Here is a 23,405-nt window from a genome sequence, read left to right as displayed (position 1 = left end):
TTGTCCTGTTTAAGAGTGTCACAACATTGCTGTTTACGGCAGACAAACTGCTTTACGGTAGACGAAAACGTGACTGCTGTTGTTGTGTGTTGTTACCGCGCTGGGAGGACGTTAATGAAACTGCCTAACAATAAAACCACATAAGAAGCCAAGAACTCGCCCTCGATCATTCTACAGTTATGAAGTAGTTTATATTGTGGGAAAGCGGATGTGAAAACAGGCTGTCCTCACTTAGGTTCGCATGGAGCTGGGTGGGCGTGGCCTCAAGCTCCGCCTGAATTTCAGGAGATTTTTGGGAGAAATTTTGTCCCGGGAGGTTTTCGGGAGAGGCGCTGAATTTCGGGAGTCTCTCGGAAAATCCAGGAGGGTTAGCAAGTATGCTGGACATTCAAACTAACACGTTGCCAAATTCCAAACCAAATTCAAGTTTTCCTGAAAATTCAAAATCTTCACCATTCGAACCATACCAACATTCAAACAATTCTTACATTTATACTACATTCTCTCAGCATTTCAGTTTGTCAGAATTGGAGAAGTCACACTCAATTCCTTCAGGAATTGCCTCATCTAGTTTTTTTATGTTTTTTCGCAAATGGCCACACTTTGGACAGGCCTGCACTAATGCATCCGTGTTGGTCAGTTTCCTATTGCCCACTGACAATCTCCCGTTGTATCTAATGTTGCTAAGGTAGTGCCCCAGTACATTTATTAACATATTCAGACCACTAAAACCCGTGCAGTCGAACCGGGATCCGTCAGGGACGACCGTACTTACCAGGTAGGCAACGCTGTACAAATTGCAGCACATGGACAGGAATATGATGGGCCGCTCAGGGTAGGAGAATCGTTGTGAATCCAAGAGAAAGGTCAGCACGGTCAAAGTGGTGGAGAGGAAGCAGAGGACCGCCCACACCGCCATCCAGGCGTCGGTGAAGACTTTGGCCCCCCGCCTGTACAGTCCGCTGTCGTAGCCGCACTGGAGAGCGCAGCTGTCGGCCTGCTTCAGCCAGACGTACTGGTCGGGTGCGGACCCTAGGGCCTGACACTCCTCCTGGTGGGGAGGGTGACGGATGGGGTGATAGGGTGGATCCTCGTCCCCGGGGCCCTCCATGCACATGTGGTTGTAGTCATTCTGAGGCGGGAAGAGGCTGCAGTTGAGCACCTGCAAAAGGGAACGAGATGGAGAAACGCATTTCTGTCGACAAGAGAAACATGAGCAGCTGCCATCAAATGTGCAAACAGATGTATTCCAATGTGTCCAAAAAGTACTTTTACACACACTGTTTTATTTAAAAATATATCAAATATCATATTTCCTTAAATTGCCGCCAGGTATATAGTATGCACCTGCCTAGAATTACTGCCGGGTCAAACTCGTTTCGCAAAATAATTAGCGCATGTTTAGCATTACCGCCGGCTCAGGATTAACGCCGGGTCAAACTCGTTTGGCTAAATACTATTTTTATTAGCGCATGCGGGTCAAACTTGTTTCGCAAAATAATTAGCATATGCCTAGAATTTCCGCAGGGTCAAACTCGTCACGTCATGAGTGACACTTCACCTGTCATCATTTTCAAAATGGAGGAGGCTGATTTCAACAATTTGAAATCGCATAAAGGGAAGAAGATTTAGAGCTATTCAGTAGGATTTAAGGTCTAAGCTATTGAATATGCTAAAAAGAACAGTAAGCAGCTATGTTTTATTAATATACCGTACCTGTGTGTGTCAAATATGAGTCATTAAATGACTCCCGCCTCCTGGTGGTAGAGGGCGCTAGTGATCCTTCTTGCAACTACTCGGCTGCAGAAGAAGTGACAACAAGCAGCAAGACTGAGCAGCGATCGTTTATTTTTTCCTCTCACTTGCACTTTTAACATGGAAGATTACGTATTAGAGTGGTCCCTATCCGATATTTGGATCGGATCGGCCGCCGATATTTGCCAAAAAATGCGTATCGGCAAGGCATGGGAAAATGCCAATCCAGATCCAGTTTTTGAAAAAAACTCCGGTTTGTGTTTTCCAACACACCGATTTAAATAATACATTCCACTCTTCTGCTGCTCCCTAAACTCTGTTCCGCATTTTCCAGAACACCTTCAAAACATCCACAAGTCTGTGTTCTAACCGTTCAGAAAGCCGTGTGAATTAAAAGTTACGGTAAAAATGTCAGCTGTGTGGGATTATTTTATCCTACAAAACGAAAAAGATGAAGAGGTGGAGTGCAAAACATGCCACAATAAAGTCAACCGTGGTGGTAAAGTTGTAAGAAATTTTAATGACTCTTGCGAGTGAGAGGCTTTTTAGCACTCATAGATAAACACAGGAGCAGGCTGACACCTGAGCATCTTGAAGTGCTCGTCTTCGTTAGAAAGAATCTCCCCATTATGCTTGGACTTCAATTGTTTGCCCCCCCTGACGGGGGCAAACAATTGAAGGGAGTGTGTAGATATATATATATATTTTTTTTTTTTCAAGTTTACACTTGTTCAAGAGAAAGTATTGATGTTGAGTTATACATATTTCATCCCACTCAGGTTGTTTGAGTGTTTTGCTTTTTTTAATAATGTTTACAGCATTATTTGCACTTTATACTATTCACTTTTTTATTGATCAATGATGCAATTTCTGTTTGTCATGTATAATTTTTGATATTTTGTGTTTATCCTTGAATACCAACTATTGTGTATTATTCAAACTCACCTAATTCAGCTGGCTAGTTGTTATCGAGAGTATTAAAATCCTTTTCAGCATGAATCTGACAACTAAGTAGGCTAAATAACTTTAAATTTTAATACATGCTCGGATAGGCCAGTATCGGCCATTATCGGTATCGGATCGGAAGTGCAAAAACAATATCGTTATCGGATCGGAAGTGCAAAAACCTGGATCGGGACATCCCTATTACATATCTAAAATAAAACAGTGTTCTAAACTGGACTTTCAATCGAAGCAGGAGGTAATAAAGGAAGATCTCCATCGAGACAGAGAGACTTTTAAAACTGAAGAAAGATAAGGAAGACTTCTATAAACAAGTTATCGATGCTTTTGATCAGAAGGAGCTGCGCATGGACTTCATTTATAAGTAAAGGTAAGACCATAACGTTTTTTTTTTTTTATCAAATGTGCTTTTCATGATGGTATCCTTACATCACACTCAAATTTATAAGCGCAGCCCTAAATTTACCCCATGCCTTTGGTAAGCGCCGGAGTGAGAATAGGTTTTAAAATAATTAGGGCATGCTTGCCTTTACCGCATGCCTTTGGTAATAGAATAGAATAGAATGAACTTTATTGTCATTATATTTGCATATAACGAGATTAAAGACTCCAACTTAAGGTGCGGTAGTGGGAACAAATATGGGGTGAAATAAATGACATAAGAGGTAAAAAGGAAAAACTAACAATTGAAATAAACAGACTACTATCCAATAAAAATAATAAGCAATTCTGTACAATATACAAAACACTATGGAAGTACAAAATACAAATACTGTACAATATACAGAGCAAGACAGGAGTACCGAAGTAATAAATAACAATCAGTGACGGACGTATTAGAAGAGGTTTTAAATTAATTAGCGCCCCGGCGGCAATTCAAGGAAATACGGTATATTGCTGCCTGTGCACATGCCAATGTTTATTTTTCTATCTATAAACGAACACAAAATCCATACTTTGGAGCAATGTTCACAGACTTAAGTATTTGGCTTATCAGCTTCCCGTCGCAGACGAGTGACTAAGGTCGTGGTTGAGGGAAGACTTGTTGACGTTGGATGCTTGAAAATGTCCGATGCCCGTTTGCGAGAAGACGATCGTGTGAAGTGTGGCCGTAAATCATGAAATTTGTCCAAATCTCTCAAGCCTCCACAGGTGTTTACGACTCACCTCTGGCCAGATGAAGCCGAACTCCTGAAGGACCGGCAGACATTTCCTCTTGACAGACATGCACATGCTCCCGCATGGGCCGATGGGTATGGGCACCTTATCCGTGCACATGGGCACGTAGACCGAGCACAGGAAGAACTGAGAAAAAAGAGAGAGATTAAATTGTCAAACGTTCCCATACAGTTGAAACCGAATTGAGGTGTTTACATCCATGCTGTGCTCCATTGCATCATCTTTATCTGTTGTATAATTTCTCTTCAAACTGGAAAAACAACAACTTGGGTCAACACAAGCGACAAGTGTGTGTCTCCAAAAAAACTACCTGCTCAGTGGCCTTGTGGTTGGAGTGTCCGCCCTGAAATCGGTAGGTCGTGAGTTCAAACCCCGGCCGAGTCATACTAAAGACTATAAAAATGGGACCGTTACCTCCCTGCTTAGCATCAAGGGTTAAAATTGGGGATTAAACCACCAAAATGATTCCCGGGCGTGGCCACCGCTCACCTCCCAGGCAACAAGAGGATGGGTGAAATGCAGAGGACAAATTTCACCACACCTAGTGTGTGTGTGTGTGACAATCATTGGTACTTTAACTTAACAACAACTTGTGGAGTAACCACAAGGGGTATGGGCCATGTAATGCTCCATAATCCCTTTAATCCGAGGCTCCGTTTTCTGTCCCATGGCAACCGTTTTGAAATAGATCTGAGTCCGGGTCACAGACACAAGACATTTTCAAGAATGAACTTCGGCCGTTTCAGAATGCGGGAGATGTTTGGCGTCATCATCCTTCCTTTCAAAATGCAACATCTGCAGTTTTCACATTCAGGCCATTTTTAAATGTTGCAATAAAATATGAGATTCTACTATGAAAAACAAAAGTACAGAAAATTGGTACCGTTGAGTACTATTATCGATTCCTAGGAACCAGGAATCAGTATTGTTTCAAATGTGAACGGTACCCATCCCTACCGGCATGATAAGTTAACCATGCGTGTTGGGAAGGGGCTGATTTTTAAACGAACTTTAGGTCACAGGTGTCGAAAAAATTTGAAAATCAACATGCATGCCGCGGATTTCAGCAGTTTAAAACCCAAAACTTCTATATCTTAAACACCGTACTTTGTACCGTTCCTAAAAGACTCTGCCATTCAGCCTCCAACAAATAACAGGAGTTAGAAACATTCTCCTCACAGAAGGTGACCAGAATGCCATTTGTTCACGACTGAATGGAATGCTTACTCGGGGGATTCATACTATTTTGGACTGGACTCCGGCTTATTAGTGATTCCCAAAGCCCAAAAAAAGTCTGCGGGCTATAGAGCGTTTTCATTTCGGGCTCCAGTACTCTGGAATGCCCTCCCGGTAACAGTTCGAGATGCCACCTCAGTAGAAGCATTTAAGTCTCACCTTAAAACTCATTTGTATACTCTAGCCTTTAAATAGACTCCCTTTTTAGACCAGTTGATCTGCCGTTTCTTTTCTTTTTCTCCTATGTCCCACTGTCCCTTGTGGAGGGGGTCCGGTCCGATCCGCTTGCCTGTGTATCGGCTGGGGACATCTCTGCGCTGCTGATCCGCCTCCGCTTGGGATGGTTTCCTGCTGGCTCCGCTGTGAACGGGACTCTCGCTGCTGTGTTGGATCCGCTTTGAACTGGACTCTCACGACTGTGTTGGATCCATTATGGATTGAACTTTCACAGTATCATGTTAGACCCGCTCGACATCCATTGCTTTCCTCCTCTCTAAGGTTCTCATAGTCATCATTGTCACCGACGTCCCACTGGGTGTGAGTTTTCCTTGCCCTTATGTGGGCCTACCGAGGATGTCGTAGTGGTTTGTGTTGTGGTTTGTGCAGCCCTTTGAGACACTAGTGATTTAGGGCTATATAAGTACACATTGATTGATTGATGATTGATGGTAGTAGTCGATCCACAGCCATCGTTCTGCCACACAATACCTCTGCTAACGAGGGGAAATTACACTTCAACGGCTGTCGTTGGCTTTGACAATTAGGATTGCTCGGTTGAATCACAACAGTTGTTTTTCTCACTACTATAGGGAGAAACCACCCTTTCCCAGGGAAACCCTCCTGGTTTTTGCAGTATAAATATTGGTGGTTTTGGCACCAACCGTTTGGATTAGAGATCAGATCAGATTAGATCTGACCGATCGAAGTCTCAGACTAGATGTGATCGACCCGAGTCTCAGACTACATGTGTTCGACCCGAGTCTCAGACTACATGTGATCGACCCGAGTCTCAGACTAGATGTGATCGACCTAAGTCTCAGACAAGATGTGAGCGACCTAAGTCTCAGTCACAGTTGACTGTTTGAAAGTTCGAAAGTTCTCTTGGCGTCTGAGATGTGTTGTGTCCAAAATATCAGCAATTGCCCGTTTCTTTCTCTTAAGGTATTGATTTTTCCCAAAGCGCCTGTACATGTACAAGAAGGAGAAAGTGTTCCTGAGCCCATGTGGTGATATCGTTTACACACTGATGTCGGTTTTTGATGCAGTACTGCCTGAGGGGTCAAAGGTCCGTAATATCATCGCTTACGTGCAGTGATTTCTCCAGATTCTCTGAACCTTTTGATGATTTTACGGACCGTAGATGGTAAAATCCCTAAATTCCTTGCAATAGCTCGTTGAGAAATGTTGTTCTAAAACTGTTTGACAATTTTCTTGCAAATTGGTGACCCTCGCCCCATCCTTGTTTGTGAATTACTTAGCATTTCATGGAAGCTGCTTTTATACCCAATCCTGGCACCCACCTGTTCCCAATTAGCATGCACGCCTGTGGGATGGTCCATAAGTGTTTGATGAGCATTTCTTCAACTTTATCAGTATTTATTTCCACCTTACCCAACTTCTTTGTCACGTGTTGCTGGCATCAAATTCTAAAGTTAAAAAAAATTATGAGTTTGAACATCAAATATGTTGTCTTTGTAGCATATTCAACTGAATATGGGTTGAAAAGGATTTGCAAATCATTGTATTCTGTTTATATTTACATCTTACTATGGTGATCTAATTAGTTAATATGGAAATTTGAAGTGACAGCAGCTCAGAGGAGGCACCACGCAGTGTGGGTGGGGATTGTTTCCACAGCGTGTTTCCAGAGCCTGAAATGTGGGTGCCAGGGATTTTTACAACAAAGTTCTAAAGCTTAGTGATGTATCAGATTGTAGGTGTTTTTCTTTTTTACCCTTTGCGGTCATATTTCGCTGTTTTTGTTGCATTTTTGTTTTGCTTGATAGTAAAATATGTCGACTAAAGGGGGTGTGGCGTACATATGTTTTCAATATTCAGTGTTTTATCATTCATAGTAATATTGTAAATCCCATATTCTTTGTAGTACATGTACATTCTGGGTGTCTCATTCGGTAGAAAAAAAAGAAGTAAAATTCCATTACGATTTCTAAGGCGGTCTGTCATAACGTTATTAGCTTTCAGATGTTGTGAGGTTTGGTATTAGTGTTTGTAAAAATAGATATATCGACCCTCAGACACATTTTTTTCTCAAAATTTGGCTCCCCCGATGTCAAAATAATTGCCCAGACCTGGTCTAAAAATATCTACTTTTTAAAAAAGTATCTAAGCTACAACCAAGCAACTGTAAAATCTAGTTAGGCTACTTCGCCTAGCTACATGTAGCTTGTAACTGCCCATCACTGCTTACATGTGGCCCTCTGAGAGCAGCCATAGTTGGGATGTGGCCCCCAATAAAAGGGACTTTGAGAGCCCTGCTTCAGATGCAGAAAATGTCTGGGGAGTTTTCCCTGACCGTTGGTAAACTGAGAGCGGCCACTTTTGGCGCCTGAAGCTGCTCTGGTTACTTGCCAGGAAGCCTCCCATTAGAGCAAATGTTCGGGGATATGGTTTCCCTTTCACCTTTCCTCCCTCTTCCCTCTGTGTGTGTGTGTGTGTGTGTGTGTGTGTGTGTGTGTGTTCTTGTATTTCCACCCTTCTTGAGACACGAAGAAGGAAAAGTAACTTCCATATGAGGAGGTGTGAACAAGTGTTGACATATATCGTGGTCCCAATAACATTGCATCTAATAGGCAATGTCTCATTTGTGGTGATATCTATCAAAATGAAGGTTGTCCCAAAAAGGAGGGATTGTTTAAATTGACTGTCGGTTTTAAAAGTGCTCCCAATGTGGTCAACATATGAAATAACAAGTGTGTGTAAGAAATTGAAATGTGCCCATTTTGGCCAAAATGTTTATAAAAGAAATATAATTATATTATTAGAGACATACTGTAATAAATTGAAGTAAGTAATGAAGATTAAAAACCAATTACAAACAAAAAATAAAACGCACAAAATACAATAAGGTCCTCTGTCCCATTGCAAAAGGACTCCGGTTGGGATTCTTTTTGCAATGGGCCTTGCGGGTCCTGATTAATATAAAGTTAAATAACAAAAAGCAGACTTTTTCTCAACGCGTCGACTATTTTTTTTATTGAATAGGGAACAATTTCTCCTATTCTTTCTGTTTCTGTAATATTGCAATATTTTCTCGTAAAATTATTACTTTTGAATGCAAAATGGTGACATTTGTCATCTAAAACTCTGACTTTTCTCACAATATTGCCAATTTTTTTGTTGTTGTTGTAAAATAGTGACTTTTCTTTAGAGTAAAATGATGACTTTTATCATAACTTTGCCAAGTAAAATTCCGATTGTTATTATAATATTGCCAACATGTTAGTTTTCTTATAAAATTGTGACTTTTGTCAAGTAAAATTCCGACTCGTTTCATAAAATTGCCAAAAGATTGATCTTTTTTTTGTAAAACTGCCCGTTATTGAGTAAAATTTTAACTTTTGTCATAATATTGCATAAATGTTCTGTTTTTCTTGTAAAATATTGACTTGCGTTGAGTAAAATGACAACTTTTAATATAATACTGCCACAATTTGGAGTTGTTCTTGTGAAATTCCAACTCATTTTTCACAACAAGCTTTTTATTATATTTGCATAGTATGTATATATTATTACTGTTGTAAATACAAATCTTTAAATATCCAGAAAGGGTGGTCCTAAAGAGGGAGGCTTTTTTCTCAGCTCTCAAGAAGATAGGAAACACAAGAGTGTGTGTGTGCGTGTGTGCGTGTGTGTGTGTGTGTGTGTGTGTGTGTGTGTGTGTGTGTGTTGGGGGGGGAGGGTTGTTGGCCAATCTCACAGGGCAATTTTGAGCAGAGCAGTTTGCAGGTCTTGTCCTTCTGTCCGCCTTGAACACACTAATGTACTCTGAAGAACCGTGTTTACCGCCGTGCGTTCAAACTCCGTCACCTCGACGTCCAAACACGGCCATACCCAGTTTTTAAGACGTAGTTGTGAAAATATCACACCACCGGGGACGGAAGCGTGCAAAGTCGTAAAAAAAGCTGCATTTTTCAAAATTAAATATGGTGTTTGTAATGTGTCGCAATTTCGGGAGGTGGGAATCATTTAGTTAATGCATATTATTTCCAGGCCTTCGGGGGCCACATAAAAATAATAGGACGGGCCAGATTTGGCCCCCGTGCCTTGCGTATTGACACCTGTGGGCTAGGGGGAGTGGAATTCTGCTTGGGTCCCAATTCCCCCGGGGGAAAAATAAAATTAGGCATTTTTAAAAATTCCCCATCATGCTGTAATAAATAATAGTTAAGCTGGAAGATAGTTGGCTGAATGAGCAGCTATCGGACAACTCTGTCTGCTTGGACGCATCCTCGCCAATCCATGCGGACTGGACACTGGCCGAGGGTGTGTGGGAGGCCGAGGGTGGTTTGCTTTGTTGGGTCCGCTCCTGTCCCTGGCCATGCTCCCCACCACTGAGACCACCACAGTGTGTTTGGGTGCTGAAATTATGTTTTTGTTTGGTTTCTTAGTGCAATCCTGTGTGCGCAATGTATATTATTGGTTGATTATTATTTTTGTTGTTGTTGTACTTTTGTGGCTGTGTAGAAAATGGCACTGCTGGAGTGGCAGCTGGTTGCATCAGCTCTACTCTTTTAATGTCCTTTGTGTTCTTTGATGTTTCCCTCTTGCACACATGCTTATGCGCGCTATGGCTATGAGGTTTTTCTTTCTTTCCTCGGCCTCAGTCTGGACCCCCTTTCCAGGGGCCCAGGTTTAGACTTAGACCTCTCCCCCTGCATCCCCAGTATTTACCTGTTTCTCACCTTTGTTGTAAGGGGCGCCGGAAGTTATTCGTGATTCAGGCCTCGCGTTTTACCTTTTTAAGGTCAAGGCAAGTGTTGCCTTAAATGAGGGCTCATATTTTAGGGCACCAAGGCAAACATTATTTTCTTTCCAGGCAGGGACTCCAAAGCTGGCATGCATTTAAACATTTTTAAAATTCATTATTAATATAAACTTGTCAGCTTTTTGTCACTTCATGATTCATTTATCTCTGTTTACCTTTGTGATAGAGGGAAGTATTTTTTCCATAATTTTTTTAAGTTATGTACATGTAGATGCTGTATCGGTAAATATCTGTATTAGTTTGAGCAAAGATACCGTATTTCCTTGAATTGCCGCCGGGTATATAGTATGTGCCTGCCTAGAATTACTGCCGGGTCAAACTCGTTTCGCAAAATATTATTTTTATTAGCGCATGTCTAGAATTTCCACTGGGTCAAACTCGTTTCGCAAGATAATTAGCATATGCCTAATATTTCCACCGGGTCAAACTCGTCACGTCACGAGTGACACTTCACCTGTCATCATTTTCAAAATGGAGGAGGCTGATTTCAATCTTTTGAAATCGCATAAAGTGAAGAAGATTAAGAGCTATTCAGTAGGATTTAAGGTCCAAGCTATTGAATATGCTAAAAAGAACAGTAAGCAGCTATGTTTTATTAATATACCGTAGCTGCGTGTGTCAAATATGAGTCATTAAATGACTCCCGCCTCCTGGTGGTAGAGGGCGCTAGTGATCCTTCTTGCGACTACTCGGCTGCAGAAGAAGTGACAACAAGCAGCGATCGTTTATTTTTTCCTCTCGCTTGCACTTTTAACATGGAGGATTAAATATCTGAAATAAAATAGTTTTCTAAACTGGAATTTCAATGGAAGCAGGAGGTAATAAAGGAAGATCTCCATCGAGACAGAGAGACTTTTAAAACTGAAGAAAGATAAGGAAGACTTCTATAAACAAGTTATCGATGCTTTTGATCAGAAGGAGCTGCACATGGACTTCATTTATAAGTAAAGGTAAGACCATAATAATGTTTTTTTTTATTAAATGTGGTTTTCATGATAGTATCCTTACATCACACTCAAACTTTTAAGCGCAGGCCTACATTTACCGCATGACTTTGGTAAGCACTATAGTGAGAAGAGGTTTTAAAATAATTAGCGCATGCTTGCATTTACCGCATGCCTTTGGTAAGCGCCGAAGTAAGAAGAGGTTTTAAATTAATTAGCGCTCCGGCGGCAATTTAAGGAAATACGGTATGCCCTATAGGAATTAACTATACACAATAAAATATTAACAAAATGATGTGTCAAATGTTTTTTAAAGTAATGTGGTGTTTACTTTTTGATATCAAAATAAAACACAAAGCAGTTTGCCTAATGAAGATAAAGTCTAATAAACAAGATGTGTTGTTGTCTAATGCCCACTTGTGGTTCAGTACAACAGTTTTACCAACAACAACAACAACAACAACAACAAACAACAGGAGTGACAGTGTGTTTCCACACCTCATTAACTCTAAGTCACAGCAGCTGATGTCAAAATGAAAGCAACATCATATAGTTGTTCTCCTTCACTGTATACTTTTAGTGTGGGAACAAGTGTATCCTCCCTTGTCCACAGCTGTCTCCATGCAAACACAGCAGTGCGCTCTTCAACACATGGCGGGAAGCGAGGAAAAATTGACTGTAGCGTCCCGGAAGAGTTGGTGCTGCAAGGAATTCTGTGAACTTGTTCTGTTGTGTTTATGTTGTGTTGTGTTTAGGGGTGGGCAAATTAATGCGTTAATTACGAGTTAACTCATCAATCTATTAACGCCGACAATTATTTTATCGCACATTTGCGGATGTTATTTACATGCTTTTATTTTGTTAACGCCTTTTCTTAACAAGATGGCATCGCCCGGCGTGGAGGGGCTCTTGGTAAAGATGGAACATTTGGCAAAAATACCAGACAATTCTGCAAATTTCATTGGCTGGCTTACAGCGTGGTCACTCCGGGATCACTTACGACCGCCAGACAATTCTGGATGTGGATAGATCGGGCCGTTTTGGACTGAATGAGGCGTGCTTGCTAGAGCGGCTAGCTAGCATGGGAATACTTTGCCGGCTACATCCAGCGGCCTGTGAAGCAGCGGAGTATATGTGTTGTCTGTCTATTTATCAATAATGCAGACCAGGAGTGTTGGCTGAGTTCTTAACGTTTACTTTCGGAGCGTGCATATCACAACATACAAGATGCCGTCATGGCGACACAACCTATACATGCTCCTCACTCCTGTTGCATGCTGGGTAGGGTAGTTCTTTTTTTCCCTGGCTCATAACATCACAATATAGTACCATGTATATGATGCCTTCAGTTTATCAAAGCACCAAGCAAACAATCGGAACATTCCCATCATATCTAGATATGGTCATAATTATTTTAAGTGCACTACGCAGAATAAACACAACATTATTAATATCGCTACTATGGATAACTTGATCAAAAATTCCCTAAAACAGCCCACTACCTATAATATAGGTTTTTTAAACATAAGATCCCTGATGAAAAAAAAAATGTTTCTGCTGTTACCTCAGAAATTGCCTGTTCAGATGTTATGATTGTGGCTCAGAGATTTGTAGGTAGATTATATTTATTTTCCATAACAAACAGGATAACTTAAATACCCTGGCAGTGGCAATAAGCTTAAATGTTTGTATTTACATTTTTGGAGTTGATTTTCATCAAATATGCTATTTAACTGCTACTGTTTAACAAAGACTGATTTAAATTGTGTTTGCACAACAAATGTTTTGGCGCTTTTGTTCATGTGGGAGAATATTCCAATAAAGGTGCACTACACACTACTTTTGAATTCATTATTGGGCTTTGCGTATACAATGCAGTTAATCGCGATTAATCGTACAAATAGTGCGATTAACTTTGATTAACATTTTTAATCGTTGCCCAGCCCCAGTTGTGTTGCAAATACTCTCTTGAACTGTGCTTGTATGTTGTGTGTGTTTGTGTGCTCTCACTATATGGCACAACTTTATGACAGTGTTGGCGTTGTTTACATGGCCACCCTTAGTGTGACATGTAGGTCTGTTGAGGAAACTGTGTTGTTTAAAATGAATCAACAATTACAGGGCTTTTGGTCATTTATAAAGGAGTTAGTGTTATGTTTAAACCTTCATCATTATGTGGAGTTTTTTTCTTGATGTTGTTGACCATTATATCCCTTGTTCAGTAGCAAGTAAAGAGTCAAGGGCGGTCACGACAAAACCTTGCCGCAAATATTGGTCAATTTTTTAGGGCATCACGGCAAATGAGAGGGCGGTCGCGGTTAAATACGAGCCCTGGTGATTCCCGGGAGCCCAAAAAAAATCTGCGGGCTATAGAGCGTTTTCTATTGGGGCTCCAGTACTCTGGAATGCCCTCCCGGTAACAGTTAGAGATGCTACCTCAGTAGAAGCATTTAAGTTCCATCTTAAAACTCATTTGTTTACTCTAGTCTTTAAATAGACCCCTTTTAGACCAGTTGATCTGCCGTCTCTTTTCTGCTCTCCTTAGTGGAGAGGGGGGGGGCACAGATTAGGTGACCACAGATTATGCGCTAGCTGTTCAAGGTCAGGACCCAAGGTGGACCACTCATCTGTGCATCAGTTGGAGACGTCTCTGTGCTGCTGACCTGTGTCCAGTCAAGATGATCTCCTGCTGGCCTCACTATGGACTGGACTCTCACAGTATTAACTAGATCCACTATGGACTGGACTCTCAGACTATTAACTAAATCCACTATGGACTGGACTCTCACACTATGATCTAGATCCACTATGGACTGGACTCTCACACTATTATGTTAGATCCACTATGGACTGGACTCTCACACTATTAACTGAATCCACTATGGACTGGATTTTCACACGATTAACTAGATCCACTATGGACTGGACTCCTACACTATTAACTAAATCCACTATGGACTAGACTCTCACACTATTAACAAAATCCACTATGGACTGGATTTTCACACTATTAACTAGATCCACTATAGACTGGACTCTCACACTATTAACTAAATCCACTATGGACTGGATTCTCACACTTTTAACTAGATCCACTATGAACTGACCTCTCACATTATGATCTAGATCAACTATGGACTGGACTCTCACACTATTATGTTAGATCCACTATGGACTGGACTCACACTATTAACTAAATCCACTATGGACTGGATTTTCACATTATTAACTAGATCTCTATGGACTGGACTCTCACACTAATAACTAAATCCACTATGGACTGGAGTCTCACACTATTAACTAGATCTACTATGGACTGGACTCTCACACTATTAACTAGATCTACTATGGACTGGACTCTCACACTATTAACTAGATCCAATATAGACTGGACTCTCACACTATTATGTAAGATCCACTATGGACTGGACTCTCACACTATTAACTAAATCCACTATGGACTGGATTCTTACACCTATAACTAGATCCACTATGAACTGACCTCTCACACTATTAACTAGATCAACTATGGACTGGACTCTCACACTATTAACTGGATCCACTATGGACTGGACTCTCACAGTTAATAGTGTGAGAGTCCAGTCCATGGTGGATCTAACATAATAGTGAGAGTCCAGTCCATAGTGGATCTAACATAATAGTGAGAGTCCAGTCCATAGTGGATCTAACATAATAGTGTGAGTCCAGTCCATAGTGGATCTAGTTAAGAGACAGCAGATCAATTGGTCTCATATTATTAACTAGATCCATTACGGACTGGACTCTCACACTATTAACTAGATCCATTTGACGTCCATTGGGGGGTTTCTCCAAGGTTTCACATTGTCCCATTGGGTTGAGTTTTTCCTTGCCCTGATGTGGGCTCTGAGCAGAGGATGTCGTTGTGGCTCGTGCAGCCCTTTGAGACACTGGTGATTTAGGGCTATAGAAGTAAATATTGATTGATCGATTGATGGAAGTTGACAGACCCGTCAGCGATCCTGTTCTGTCTCCCTGTAAAGTTTGTCTGCTGAAAAACTCAACTTTATTATTCAAGTATTTCTGATTCTGATAATAAAGTAGCTATTCCCCCTCTTAACGCGCGCGCCCGCGGCTATTTGCATCCCTACAAAGGTGCGCGCGTGCACCAAAAAGTCGTCCGGCCAAACCGCCCCGGACGCGGCGTGCGTACCTTGAGTTGTCCGGAGCAGCCGTACTGGATGAGCGGCGTGAAGGTGGTCAGCTGCAGCTCGGCGTCCGACTGCAACACGTTGCCCACCAAGTTGGGCATCTTGGTGACGTTGTAGCCCAGACCTTGGCACATGCCGATCCGGATGGGGTCGCAGGTCATCTCCTCCGCCTCGTCGCCGAAGCCGCGCACCGAGCTGGGCGCCAGGAGTCCGGACAAGAGGAGCAGGCTCGGCAGCATCGAAGCCCGCATGGCCAGACTCGCTCTCTCCGGACTATCGTGAAAGAACCACGCGGTGCATATATCCACGCTTGGGGGGTGCAAAACAAATCCCAGGTCGGCGTGAGTAGTTCCGGTGGGAGTCTGCAGGTCCACTTGGTGCTCGGCCGGTCCGGCTTCTAACTTTATTGTGTCTGAGAGCGCAGACTATTAAAGCCGTGCGCTGGACTGCCGGCCAATCAGAGAGCACCACTTGCCTTTTCTGACCAATCACAGGCCGTAGAGGGCGGGCTATAGGTGAAAAAAAACTCATTTTTTAGTCCCTCGCTGAATTCTTTCCCCTCTTTCTCTTTTCCTTTCTTACATTTCACACCTGTTTCTCTACTTTGCTCTTTTCACTTTATTGTCAAGAAAAAGTAGTAGAAAGTAATACCTCTAATGACTGAAAACTGTCGTGGTCCAAAGTTTACATACACTTATAAATAACATCATGTCATACTGTCTTGAGTTTCCAGTCATTTCTACAACTCTTATTTTTTGTAACAGACTGATTAGAACACATACTAAAATATTCATGAAGTTTGTCTATCTGTGTTGGCCCTGCGATGAGGTGGCGACTTGTCCAGGGTGTACCTCGCCTTCCGCCCGATTGTAGCTGAGATAGGCGCCAGCGCCCCCCGCGACCCCGAAAGGGAATAAGCGGTAGGAAATGGATGGATGGATGGATGATTATTTTATGAAATTATTAAAAAGTTAAAGACCTACTGACACCCACTACTAGTGAATTATATTTATATAGCACTTTTCTCTAGTGACTCAAAGCGCTTTACATAGTGAAACCCAATATCTAAGTTACATTTAAAGCAGTGTGGGTGGCACTGGGAGCAGGTGGGTAACGTGTCTTGCCCAAGGACACAACGGCAGTGACTAGGATGGTGGAAGCGGGGATCGAACCTGTAACCCTCAAGTTGCTGACACGGCCGCTCTACCAACCCATTTTCTCTACTTTGCTCTTTTCACTTCATTTTCAAGAAAAAGTAGTAAATAAATAAATAAATGGGTTGTACTTGTATAGCGCTTTTCTACCTTCAAGGTACTCAAAGCGCTTTGACACTACTTCCACATTCACACACACATTCACACACACATTCACACACTGATGGAGGGAGCTGCCATGCAAGGCGCCAACCAGCACCCATCAGGAGCAAGGGTGAAGTGTCTTGCTCAGGACACAACGGACGTGACGAAGTTGGTACTAGGTGGGATTTGAACCAGGGACCCTCGGGTTGCGCACAGCCACTCTCCCACTGCGCCACGCCGTCCCCATACTGTCTTGAGTTTCCAGTCATTTCTACAACTCTTATTTTTTGTAACAGAGTGATTAGAACACATACTAAAATATTCATGAAGTTTGTCTATCTGTGTTGGCCCTGCGATGAGGTGGCGACTTGTCCAGGGTGTACCCCGCCTTCCGCCCGATTGTAGCTGAGATAGGCGCCAGCGCCCCCCGCGACCCCGAAAGGGAATAAGCGGTAGAAACTGGATGGATGGATGGATGATTATTTTATGAAATTATTAAAAAGTTAAAGACCTACTGACACCCACTACTAGTGAATTATATTTATATAGCGCTTTTCTCTAGTGACTCAAAGCGCTTTACATAGTGAAACCCAATATCTAAGTTACATTTAAACCAGTGTGGGTGGCACTGGGAGCAGGTGGGTAAAGTGTCTTGCCCAAGGACACAACGGCAGTGACTAGGATGGCACAAGCGGGAATCGAACCTGCAACCCTCAAGTTGCTGGCACGGCCACTCTACCAACCAAGCTACTACCGACCATGCAATCTGATAGTTTATATATCAATGATGAAATATTAACATTGCAACACATGCCAATACGGCCTTTTTAGTTTACTTAATTGCAATTTTAAATTTCGTGCGGAAGTATCATGCTAACACGTTGCGATATGATGACACGTGCGCGTGACGTCACGCATTGTAGAGGTGATTTTGTTCCAGCACCGTTCACAGCTCTAAGTCGTCTCTTTTCATCGCATAATTCCACAGTATTCAGGACGTCTGTGTTGCTGAATATTTTGCAATTTGTTCAATTAATAATGGAGACGTCAAAGAAGAAAGATGTAGGTGGGAAGTGGTGAATTGCAGCCGCCTTTAGCAACACAAACACAGCCTGTGTTTCCTTGTTTCCTTGTTTACATTCCCGAAAGATGACGGTGAAGCTTTACTATGGAACAGAGCAGTCAAGCGAACATGGTTCCCTACCACATGTCAACCGGCAGGTTTCGGTGAGAAAATTGTGGTAATAAGTCGGTTCTTACCGTAGACATGAGCGGAGAGCTTGCGTTGTTCCTCATGCACCTGTCGACTCTCTTGCCTCCTCCGACCGGCCACCCCCGAACGTGGGATGCGTTCACCGTGTAGGAGGGGGAAAAAAAGCTCAGCCAGAGGACATTTTCTTCCAGCACCGCTCACAGCAATAAGTTGTCTCTTTTCATCGCATAATTCCACGGTATTCAGGACGTGTTGCTGAATATTTTGCAATTTGTTCAATTAATAATGGAGAAGTCAAAGAAGAAAGATGTAGGTGGGAAGTGGTGAATTGCGGCCGCCTTTAGCAACACAAACACAGCTGGTGTTTCCTTGTTTACATTCCCGACGGTGAAGCTTTACTATGGAACAGAGCGGTCAAGCAAGCATGGTTCCCTACCACATGTCAACCGGCAGGTTTCAGTGAGAAAATTGTGATAATAAGTCGGCTCTTACCGTAGATATGAGCGGAGAGCTTGCGTCGTTCCTCGTGCACCTGTCGACTCTCTTGCCTCCTCCGACCGGCCACCCCTGAACGTGGGATGCTTTCACCGTGTAGGAGGGGGAAAAAAAGCTCAGCCAGAGGACATTTTGTTCCAGCACCGTTCACAGCTATATGTCGTCTCTTTTCATCGCATAATTCCACGGTATTCAGGACATGTGTTGCTGAATATTTTGCAATTTGTTCAATTAATAACGGAGAAGTCAAAGAAGAAAGATGTAGGTGGGAAGTGGTGGATTGCAGCCGCCTTTAGCAACACAAACACAGACGGTGTTTCCTTGTTTCCTTGTTTACATTCCCAATTTTAAAATCTCCCGATGATTGAGGGAACCCCTCATGAAACAGTTCTGTAGAGATGAAGTAGTCTTGTGATTTTTCCCACACCTACATATTCTGCTCTACCACGGTATCGAGCACTATTCTCTGGATAATCCAATCAAGACTTATTATATATATATATATATATGTATATGTATATATATATATATATATATATATATATATATATATATATATATATATATATATATATATATAAGTCACACAAAGGGTTTTGGGATTTTTCAAAGGGACCGTAGTCATACCACACCACCTTAGCTCACCCTTTAGAGCACAGCTGTACCTTCCTGCCCACTAAACCTGCAGAAAATAGTTCTTCTCAGGTTTGTCTATGTTTACATTTTCACACTTTGCACTATTTTCTTACACTTTATGAATAATTTCTTACATATTCTTAAATTTTAAGAGCTTATAGTTGAGTGTTCAATGCGATTTGATTATTTTGTTGACATTGTTTGATTGTTTTCCACGCTTGTGTTGACATTTCCTTTCTGCCTTGACAAGAACAAGAAAGTTTGATCACATTACGCCTGTACTGTATATACCTTTATATACATACATATATACCTATACTGTATATACCTCTATATACATATATACATACATATATACCTATACTGTATATACCTTTATATACATATATACATACATATATACCTATACTGTATATACCTTTATATACATATATACATACATATATACCTATACTGTATATACCTTTATATACATATAGACATACATATATACCTATACTGTATATACCTTTATATACATATATACATACATGTATACCTATACTGTATATACCTTTATATACATAAATACATACATATATACCTATACTGTATATACCTTTATATACATATACACATACATATATACCTATACTGTATATACCTTTATATACATATATACATACATATATACCTATACTGGCTCACCTGCACTGGCTTCCTGTGCACTTAAGATGTGACTTTAAGGTTTTACTACTTACGTATAAAATACTACACGGTCTAGCTCCATCCTATCTTGCGGATTGTATTGTGCCTTCAAAGGACTCCGGCTTATTAGTGATTCCTAGAGCCCAAAAAAAGTCTGCGGGCTATATAGCGTTTTCCGTTCGGGCTCCAGTACTCTGGAATGCCCTCCCGGTAACAGTTCGAGATGCTACCTCAGTAGAAGCATTTAAGTCTCACCTTAAAACTCATCTGTATACTCTAGCCTTTAAATAGACCTCCTTTTTAGACCAGTTGATCTGCCGCTTCTTTTCTTTCTCCTATGTCCCCCCCTCTCTTGTGGAGGGGGTCCGGTCCGATGACCATGGATGAAGTACTGGCTGTCCAGAGTCGAGACCCAGGATGGACCGCTCGCCTGTGTATCGGTTGGGGACATCGCTACGCTGCCGATCCGCCTCCGCTTGGGATGGTTTCCTGTGGACGGGACTCCCGCTGCTGTCTTGGATCCGCTTTGAACTGAACTCTCGCGGCTGTGTTGGAGCCACTATGGATTGAACTTTCACAGTATCATGTTAGACCCGCTCCACATCCATTGCTTTCGGTCCCCTATGGGGGGGGGGGTCCTCTCCAAGGTTTCTCATAGTCATCATTGTCACTGGCATCCCACTGGGTGTGAGTTTTCCTTGCCCTTTTGTGGGTTCTTCCGAGGATGTCGTAGTCGTAGTGGTTTGTGCAGTCCTTTGAGACATTTGTGATTTAGGGCTATATAAATAAACATTGATTGATTGCTTGATATAATCAGAGGAAATTACATTTTAAATAATTTATTCTCCTGCTCCCTATCAGTCATGAAAATGTAAATAATTATAGATATCGAACGATATATGAATAATATTTAAACAATTATTGCATAACAAAAAACAATTTCCATAGTTCAATAATAATTAATGTTACACAGCTGTTATAAACCGGCATTAAACCTGCAGAAAATAGTTCTCAGGTTTATTTGCATATTACTTCCACATGCAAAGTCTCCAAGGCAGAATTAGAAGGTATGCAGTAACAAAAGTGTCCGCATCATTTAACTTATTGCGTCATGAGCTTGAATTCATGAACTATTTATTGTGACCCCAAAAAAAACCTACACTTGGAACTCCACTTTAACTTAAAGACAGCATAAATATATCCCAGACGGTTAATAATAAATAGGTTTGAGTTTTTCCTAGCTGCCATTGTTCTCCGTCTGACTCAGTTCACTTGATCAAACCTTCTCCAACATTCCACACTGCAAAATGATGAAAGTATGCACTCTGATACAGGCTGATATCGTATCTGAAGTGAAAAAGCTGTATCGGGACTCCCGTATTTAATAAGGAGATAAATGTTGTGCAAGTAAAAACCAGACTGGGGAGCATCAAGTAGCTAAAACACTGTGTTGTTGTACAGTAAATATAAATACACTTTTTTTGTATTATTATACAGTAAATATATTACAAATACATTTTTCTTGTACTATTATACAGTAAATATATTACAAATACACTTTTCTTGTACTATTATACAGTAAATATATTACAAATACACTTTTCTTGTACTATTATACAGTAAATATATTACAAATACACTTTTCTTGTACTATTATACAGTAAATATATTACAAATACACTTTTCTTGTACTATTATACAGTAAATATATTACAAATACACTTTTCTTGTATTATTATACAGTAAATATATTACAAATACACTTTTCTTGTATTATTATACAGTAAATATATTACAAATATACTTTTCTTGTATTATTATACAGTAAATATATTACAAATATACTTTTCTTGTATTATTATACAGTAAATATATTACAAATACACTTTTCTTGTACTATTATACAGTAAATATATTACAAATACACTTTTCTTGTACTATTATACAGTAAATATATTACAACTACACATTTCTTGTATTATTATACAGTAAATATATTACAAATACACTTTTCTTGTACTATTATACAGTAAATATATTACAAATACACTTCTCTTGTATTATTATACAGTAAATATATTACAACTACACTTTTCTTGTACTATTATACAGTAAATATATTACAAATACACTTTGTTGTACTATTATACAGTAAATATATTACAACTACACATTTCTTGTACTATTATACAGTAAATATATTACAAATATACTTTTCTTGTATTATTATACAGTAAATATATTACAAATATACTTTTCTTGTATTATTATACAGTAAATATATTACAAATATACTTTTCTTGTATTATTATACAGTAAATATATTACAAATATACTTTTCTTGTATTATTATACAGTAAATATATTACAAATACACTTTTCTTGTACTATTATACAGTAAATATATTACAAATATACTTTTCTTGTAATATTATACAGTAAATATATTACAGCTACACTTCTCTTGTACTATTATACAGTAAATGTATTACAAATACACTTTTCTTGTACTATTATACATAAAATATATTACAAATACACTTTTCTTGTACTATTATACAGTAAATATATTACAAATACACTTCTCTTGTACTATTATACAGTAAATATATTACAAATACACTTTTCTTGTACTATTATACAGTAAATATATTACAGCTACACTTTTCTTGTACTATTATACAGTAAATATATTACAAATACACTTCTCTTGTACTATTATACAGTAAATATATTACAAATACACTTTTCTTGTACTATTATACAGTAAATATATTACAACTACACTTTTCTTGTAGTATTATACAGTAAATATATTACAAATATACTTTTCTTGTATTATTATACAGTAAATATATTACAAATATACTTTTCTTGTATTATTATACAGTAAATATATTACAAATATACTTTTCTTGTATTATTATACAGTAAATATATTACAAATACACTTTTCTTGTACTACTATACAGCAAATATACTACAAATACACTTATTTTGTATTGTTACATAGTAAATATATTACAAATACATTTATCTTGTATTATTATACAGTAAATATATTACAAATACACTTTTCTTGTATTATTATACAGTAAATATATTACAAATACACTTTTTTGTATTATTATACAGTAAATATATTACAACTACACTTTTCTTGTACTATTATACAGTAAATATATTACAAATACACTTTGTTGTATTATTATACAGTAAATACATTACAAATACACATTTCTTGTACTATTATACAGTAAATATATTACAACCACACTTTTCTTGTACTATTATACAGTAAATATATTACAAATACACTTTTCTTGTATTATTATACAGTAAATATATTACAACTACACTTTTCTTGTATTATTATACAGTAAATATATTACAAATACACTTTTCTTGTATTATTATACAGTAAATATATTACAACTACACTTCTCTTGAGGTCTTGAGAAAATAGTTGAGCTCCTGTGCAGGCGAGTCAGCCCCAAATGGCCGTGACATTGTGATTGAAAGCGGCCTCTTGTGTGACGCCGAGGGCCTGCTTAGCATTGCAAAGAGTCCACATAGTGGACAGGTATTGTTTGGCCCCGGCCCCCCTGGGGGAGGTCTTCACCTTTACAGCATTACATTAGCAGTGAAGACTGTCACTCGCCTCCACAGACAAACTGCACAAAATGCAAAGTGATGAACCTTTTTTTTTTCTGTGGCATTTGTTCGGGCGAAACAGTCTAAAACAAAAGTGTCCGAAGTGCGGCACGGGGGCCGTTTGAGGATGGGACCTCATTTTTGAACAAT

At 39.9% G+C, this 23,405-nt stretch overlaps 1 protein-coding gene across 1 annotated transcript in view; it reads right to left on the bottom strand.

Moving 5' to 3' along the window:
- Positions 1-15,683, bottom strand: part of fzd4 (frizzled class receptor 4) — a 27,421-nt gene extending 11,738 nt beyond the window's left edge. Inside the window, exons 1-3 of the mRNA XM_061919268.1 lie at positions 15,275-15,683; positions 3,886-4,023; positions 776-1,162 (exon numbers count right to left, since the gene is read on the bottom strand). Coding sequence (XP_061775252.1) covers positions 776-1,162; positions 3,886-4,023; positions 15,275-15,523 — 774 coding nt within the window. The 5' untranslated portion in view covers positions 15,524-15,683. The remainder of the gene's footprint in view (positions 1-775; positions 1,163-3,885; positions 4,024-15,274) is intronic.
- Positions 15,684-23,405: the final 7,722 nt, after the last annotated feature.

The sequence above is a fragment of the Nerophis ophidion genome, linkage group LG13 (assembly GCF_033978795.1).
Source record: "Nerophis ophidion isolate RoL-2023_Sa linkage group LG13, RoL_Noph_v1.0, whole genome shotgun sequence".
Classification (NCBI taxonomy): Eukaryota; Metazoa; Chordata; class Actinopteri; order Syngnathiformes; family Syngnathidae; genus Nerophis; species Nerophis ophidion.
This window is presented reverse-complemented; position numbering and strand designations above follow the sequence as displayed.